Raw genomic sequence first — 7,410 nt, 5'->3', positions numbered from 1 at the left:
ACCTTGTATTTGGACCGGATGATAGTAGATGTATCATTAAAGTAATGTGGTGCACCCCTCAAAAAAAAAGTAGAGGTATCATAACACCCTCTCTCTCTCTAAAAAAAAAGAGCTATCATAACAACGCAACAGAAACTTTCCAGGACCCCAGCGATCATCCTCGCTCGTCACTAGTCAGATCACGGATCATCAGTCAAAAAGAAAAAACTAGTCAGATCACAGAATCAGTGCCAAACATTGCAGCCACTGCACTGACAAAACTCCCAAGGCATACGGCATCTATCTGCTTTATCTGTTCCCCACGAATAGCAAGAATATCACGTTAAAAAACAATAGCAAGCATAGAAAGAAAAGAAAAGGCTAGGAACATCGTCAGTAGGGAAGGATCCCCAGTGCCTTGCCGTACTCCACCACGCCCTGGTACACCTCGTCCAGCGTCTTGTACCTGAACTCGAACCCCTGCTTCACTAGCCTCGCCGACGACAGCCTCACTCTCGGCTTCTCCAGGAGCTCGCCGCCGGAGCTGCAAGTTTCAGTCACAGCAAGCGGCGTGTTATCACTACTGGGGCATGGGCCATGGCAGCACGACCGTGCGATCAAAAAAAAAATGCATCCTTGCTTGCTTACTCCTGGCCTATGTTCACGGTGTAGTGCGGGTACTTGTCCGCCAGGAACCGCGCCATCTCGACGACGGTGGTGACGAAGCTGCTGCAGATGTACCTCCCGGACGCCGCCTCCGCCTCGGCCAGGAACACCTCGGCGCGGCAGAGGTCGTCCAGGTCCACGACGGGCACCCCTCCAAAGGACTTCTCGATGCCTTTCAGCATGGCCAGCGCCGCCTCGTCGCCTAGATCAGAGTTGATTGATTGCACATATCAACCGATAAGCCGTTGAAGAATTTTAGTTTTCTCTGCAGCAGCAGCGGCAGCAGCTCGCACCGGATAACATGGAGAGGCTGGCGGGGACGCTGGTGTACACCTTGGGCACCGGCGACGCGCCCACGGTGAGGACGGGGCACACGATGGCCAGGCTCAGGCCGTGCTCCTCCGCGAACCGGAGCGCCTCCTTCTCCGAGAGCACCTTGGAGACGACGTACCCCTGCAAGTCAACATTTGCTGGGCTTATCAATCTCATGGACCAACCATGTTCTACGCTGACCTGACAGCAGGCTTCGAAGCACGCACGCACCCAGCTTGGTGGCTTCTCGGCGGCGACCCACTCCAGGTCGGACCAGGACTCCTCGTCCAGCTCGTGGCCGTCGCCCTCCAGCGGCCGGATGCACACCGAGGAGGACGCCGAGGTCAGGACCACGCGCCGCACCGTCCCCGCCTTGGCGCACGACCTCAGCACGTTAAGGGTCCCGCGCACGGACGGCTCGATCTGGTCTCTCTGCCGTACGCCGAGAACGCAACGCGAGAGGCGAGAGCGAGGCTCGGTCAGTGATTGGCGGCAAACTTGAAGAGAGAGATGCTGGTTTAGCCGCGACAGGTGTTCACCTCGGGATCCTCCGACGTGAGGTTCACCGGAGCGGCGACGAGGAAGGCGTAGTCGCAGCCGGCGACGGCGGCGTCGAAGCTGCCCTCGTCGTCCAAGTCGGCGCGGAGGATCTGCAGGGGGCCGAGCGCCTGCAGATCCATGAGGTGGGAGTTCTTCTCCCTGTCGTCTGCATACAGTATTAGATTACTCGTTACAGCAGTTCATTAATTAGTACTTTCAGAGTTTCAGTAAGCAAGCCAAATGCGACGGTAGCATCAAATTACTCCACAAACAATTCGCACGCACCAATTTCCTTCCAAACGGGACCATCTTATATCAGAACGTACGGAATTCAGCAGTCAGCACCACCTAATAACTCAAGGGGGGAAAAAAGAAGAAGAAGCAAAGCTGCAGAGAAGCAACGCAAACCGGGGTTCCTGACGGTCGTCTTGACAGCGTATCCCCTCTGCAGCAGCATCTTCACGAGCGCTGAGGCGATGTACCCGTTCCCTCCGGTCACGCACGCCGTCCTCACGCCGCCGGTGGACGGCATGTCGGCAGTGATCGGGAGTGAGGTGGTTGCCATGTGGTGGTGAAATTGCAGAGACCCTAAATGCCAATCTTTGTCATGGGCGCACTTTTTTTCTTTTTCTTTTTTTGATATTCGAGGGAGCAAAGCGTGCAAGGCACAGCAGCAGCTTTTAAGAAGAGAGGAAATTTACGGAAGGTCAGATTAGTCTCGGTAGCACGTCAGGGTTTGATCTAACTTTTATAATATTTTAGAATTTAATAGTGTTGTATTTTCAGTGTTACGTGGTGTTTTCATCAACAGCGAGGCGACTCTAGTGCATTCGTGAATCCCAAAAAATTTCCGACCCGATCTTGGAAGATGCTCGAGGTAGAATTTTTGGACGTGCGTTATTAGTAGACGTGAGTGTGAATGCAGTGCGATGTTTGTACTGTATATTAGAAAAACTGATGCTATTTTCTAAATTCAGGCCGTGTTTAGATGTTTTGCAAAAAAAAATTTGTGATGAAATTTTGCTAATTTGAAGTACTAAATGAAGTCTATTTACAATTTTTTTGCACAAATGGGTTGTAAATCGCGAGACGAATCTAATGATGCTAATTAATTCATAATTAGCGGATGATTACTGTAGCATCCATATTGCAAATCATGGATTAAGTAGGCTCATTAGATTCGGCTCGCGATTTACAGCCCATCCGTGCAAAAAAATTATAAATAAACTTCATTTAGTACTCCATGCATAAATCGAAATATTCGATATAATTTTTTTTGTTTACATGGTTTATGGGTTGTGATCTAAACAGGCCTCACTGATTTGTGGTGCTGTTTCCTGACCATAGTGGGAAACGGGTGCTGTTCTACGAATTCCCCCTTGTGGCCATGGCAAGTCTGGCCGGCAATGACCCACTACTGCCGTGTGTGGGCGCGACGACGCGAGCTGTGGTTGGCTGTGTGGTAAAAAAAAGTCACATCGGATTCTGTTTGTTTGTGGTAAATATTGCTCTATTATAAACTAACTAGGCTCAAAAGATTCGTCTCGCAATACATAAAAACTATGTAATTAGTTTTTTTTTATTTACTGACGTTTAGTATTTCATACATGAGACAAAAGATTTGACGTAATAGGTGAATAGTGAAGTTTGGAGGGGAAGATTTTGCAACTAAACACAGCTTGCGCGCGCGTCTGATGGGACGCCGATAGGATCGTGGTGACCAGCGCGCCCAATCGAACGACGAGAATGCCTTGGCACGCCATCACCTCTCACCATCAGGCAGCATGTCAACATTGTCCACGTCGGGGCATGTCGCTGCCACTACACGTGACGAGGGCAGTTGAGTGCATGTCAATTATTAGGCTTTTTTATATTAAATTTGACTGCTCTTTTTTTAAATTATTGTGCAAATAATTAAATTTATGTTATTTGTGAAGAACTTATTGATTGATAAAGCAAGCCACGACAAAAAAAAAATATTTTGCACAAATTTTTGAATAAAATGAATGATCAAATTTGATATTAAAAAAGCTAAACGACATATAATTTAAAAGGGATGAAGTATTTTCTATAGCTGCATGCTTACTTTCTGTCAGTGTCACATGCGTGAAAACGTTCTCTCGGCTCTGTCTTTCCCAACTTTGTTCTGAATCACTGTACGTGCTATAGTCAGTCTCTATCCACTAGTATATACTGTATTACCGATGCGGCTGATTAACTAGTACTGTGTATGCTTAAGCTAGCTAAATAACCCCGCAAACTGCTGCATGTTCTTCATAAAAAGGCTTGAATTCGGGTGCCGCTAAAATGTTCACCACACTATATTGCCACCATTTTCTTTTCCTGGAAGCTTATTAGCACAAATATTTTGTAGCAATCATGCTCATGCCAAGTAATGTGACTGGAACGACAAGATTGATCTTTTTGCCGACAAACTGTTAATGCCTTTTTTTCCCTGAATTTTCGATTCAAGTTCTTAATCTCACATCTTGAAGCAAGGGAACACACGAGCTACGCTCAAACTTCCTCGGGGGGGGGGGGGGGGGGGGGGGGGTGACAAAAAACACGCACACGGACTTATTTTGCGGGTACTGATGATAATTGATAGATCGCCGACCGACCCAAGCACACACGGACGGCGCACCACACCGAACACTCTCATCAGTTGGGCAGGATTCCCAGGGCCTTGCCGTACTCCACCATGTCGTCGTAGATGTGCTCCAGCGTCCTGAACTTGAACTCGAACCCCTCCTTCTCCAGCTTCCTCGACGGCAGCAGCGCGACCGGCTTCGCGAGGACGTCGCCGGAGCTGCAGGGTTGTTGTATGTTCAGGCCAAATTTAAAGAAAGAAACTGCATGCGGCTGGACAGGAACTCAAAGAGATCCATCGATCGGAGCCTTACATGTCCGTGTGACCGTGTTGACGCTGTAGTGCGGGTACTTGGCGGCCAGGAAGCGGGCGGTCTCGAGGATGGTGGTGTCGAGGCCGTTGCAGATGTACCTCCCGGCGACGGCCTCCGCCTCGGCGGCGCAGATCTCGGCGCGGCAGACATCGCGCACGTGCACCAGCGGCACCGACCCGGAGGCCCTCTCGATGCCCTTGAGCACCTTGAGCTCCGCCTCGTCGCCGGACAGCAGGGACAGGATGGCGGGGACGGTGGTGTACACCTGCCGGTCGAGCGCCTCGCCGACGGTGACGGACGGGCACAGGGTCACCAGGCTCATGCCGTGCTCCGCCGCGAACCTCGACGACGCCTTCTCCATGAGCACCTTGGACACCGGGTACGCCTGTTGTGTTATCAGGAGCAGGGTTAACCGAACCGTCGGTAACCGGTCCGGTTTGACCGTTTACCGGTCAAACCGGTCCGTTCTGGTCTGGGCCGGTACTAAACCGGCCCAAATTTAAAATTTAAATTTGAATTCCAAAAAATGAAAAAATTTCAAAAAAATCCTAAAAATACTTCAAGGTGCAACGAATCTAATGGTGTCAAATTTTCTTAAAAATTCGTTCGTTTAACATACTTTTCGGGCATTTAAAGTTAAAACAAAAAAAGAAAAAAAATGAGACGGCCCATTAAGGCCCACTTGGTAAACCGGTCAAACCGGCCGGTATACCGGTCTAACCGGCCGGTATACCGGTTACACATGCGATTTTAAATTTGGATTTGAATTCAAACCGGTCAAACCGGCCGGTAAACCGGTCAAACCGACCGGTAAACCGGTCTAACCGGTCGGTATACCGGTATGAACCGGTTAAACTGAGTTTTTTGAATTTAAATTTGAATTTGACCGGTTTCTACCAGTAACCGGTGCAACCGGTCCGGTAAACCGGAACCGGAGCCCTGCGGTTACCGGAGACCGGTCGGTTAGGTGAACCCTGATCACGAGCCATCATCATCAGCAAACTAAATGGATGGAACATTGAGGGCGCTTTTCAGATCGAACTGACGACGATGAACAATACGTACCCAGAGGCCAGTCCGTTTGGCCGAGAGGTACTCGACGTCGGAGAAGGATTCCTCGTCCAGCACGTGCCCGTCGCCTTCCAGCGGCCTGCTGGAGACCGCCGCCGTCGAGGAGGTCAGGACCACGCGCTTCACCGTGCCGGCCTTCACGCAGGACCGCAGGACGTTGAGCGTGCCTTGGACACCGAGCTCGATCAGCTCTTTCTGCAGCAATCGATCGAGCAAGCTCGGTGTGAGAATAATTAATTTATTGCCATCACGCAACTAAAAGCGTGACAAGCGACGGCGACGCCCGCGTACCTCGGGATTCTTGGACGTGTAGTTCACCGGGGCGGCGAGGAGGAAGGCGTAGTCGCAGCCGGCGACGGCCGCGTCGTAGCTGCCTTCCTCGGCCAGGTCGGCGCGGAACACCTCCAGGGTGCCGAGCTTCTTCAGGTCCTCGAGGTGGGAGTTGGCCTCCTTGTCCTCTGGGATGGGATGCGATGCGATTGACTTCAGAATCAGCGCGATCGAGCCATCCAGGAAACTGAACACTGAACCAAAGACAGGGATTTCTCAGGCTCGGCTGGGATCAGGAACCTAACCGGGGTGCCTGACCGTCGTCTTCACGACGTATCCCTTCTCCAGCAGCATCTTGATGAGCAGCGACGCGATGTACCCGTTCCCCCCGGTCACGCACGCCGTCTTCCTCCTCTCCTCGCCTGCCGCGGCCGCCATTATCTTTCTGTTGCCAAGGAGAGCACGACGAGGACAACTGCTTCGCTCTCTCGGCTCGATAGGATTCGAGCACTCAGGTGGAGTGAGTGGTGTGGCTCCTGATCGAGGTGGATGGCTGCTGCACTGGCTGACGAACGTGCCTTAAATGCACAGCGGAACGGAACTCGTGTCCCGGCCGAGCTGCTGTCTCACCGTTGCTAGTCAAAAGGCACACGATGGGTCCCAGCCACAGGGTGATGATGTGGTCTTGTAGAGGTCTTTATCGCCTGCTCGCACGTGGCAACGCAAGCTCTCGCTGGCGTGCCGGCAGGAAGACGACACGGCGAGTGAGAGCGTCGACGACGCGTTCGGACGTTCGGTACGAGATGAACTACTGACCCCACTGTTCCATGAAAAACACGCAGGATTTTTTTTTCAAGGGTCGAAAGACAATGAAGAGTTGCTGCACTGCCCTAGGAAAACGATGCTCCGATCGGTGGTTGCCGATCATCAGTCAGTAGGTTCATGACCACTCTCCTTCACGAGCTCAACGATCGCGTGGGCATTTAAGAACGAATGTACTATCTGTCCTTAACAGCTAGTACACGGGAGGTTAGGAATGTGATAATGGTTGCCGATCAGTCAATAGTTTTTTTTAGATCGATCAGTCAGTAGATTAGGAATGGCTCTTTCGTCCACTAAATTAACCATTTTTTTAGATTAAGGCAAAGCTGCTGTATAGCAGATAGTACAGTAGATTAAGACTAAATTAACCATGGACATAGAAAAAATCTCTTTGTATAGCAGCTGCTGAAGGATTAGTTTTCTTTTAAAGCGTCGTGGACAACGGAGACTTGGACTCAGTTTTGTTTTGTCGTGTGTGATGAGACACGCAGCTGACTGGATGAAAAACATCGAATAGTTTGGAAGGTCTATCTTGTAGATTATTGGCTAGATAGAGATGGCAGCTGTCACAAAAAAAAACCAATGCATGGCAATGCAATCATGGCGTAATTGGATATTATGATGGGGTCCTCCGGACAAATTTAATTTCTGATCAATACAAAATTGTCTGACGTCCACAGCTAGCGATGGGTGAACCCTAAACAAAGAGCGCGGACAGCGAGTTCCTGGACATGGACTCCGATCCATTCGCGATCAATACATTCCTGGATGTTTTTCTAATACATCCAACATTTTAATCACTCGAGCCCAACAATTTAGGTATAGTACTTCAACATTATAGATATAC

At 50.3% G+C, this 7,410-nt stretch overlaps 1 protein-coding gene across 1 annotated transcript; it reads right to left on the bottom strand.

Moving 5' to 3' along the window:
• Nucleotides 1-228: 228 nt before the first annotated feature.
• Nucleotides 229-6,309, bottom strand: LOC120640350. Its single transcript, XM_039916185.1, has 11 exons — nt 6,047-6,309; nt 5,763-5,929; nt 5,466-5,666; nt 4,401-4,785; nt 3,969-4,306; nt 1,906-2,191; nt 1,497-1,663; nt 1,189-1,389; nt 939-1,098; nt 628-847; nt 229-523 (listed from the first exon to the last, which is right to left on the bottom strand). Exons 1-11 carry the CDS (start codon nt 6,177-6,179, stop codon nt 373-375), a joined length of 2,409 nt encoding a protein of 802 aa, XP_039772119.1. The 5' UTR covers nt 6,180-6,309; the 3' UTR covers nt 229-372.
• Nucleotides 6,310-7,410: the final 1,101 nt, after the last annotated feature.

Source organism: Panicum virgatum, chromosome 7K (genome assembly GCF_016808335.1).
Source record: "Panicum virgatum strain AP13 chromosome 7K, P.virgatum_v5, whole genome shotgun sequence".
In the NCBI taxonomy this organism is placed as follows: Eukaryota; Viridiplantae; Streptophyta; class Magnoliopsida; order Poales; family Poaceae; genus Panicum; species Panicum virgatum.
The sequence above is the reverse complement of the archived record's forward strand: the minus strand, read 5'-3'. Positions and strand labels throughout refer to the sequence as shown.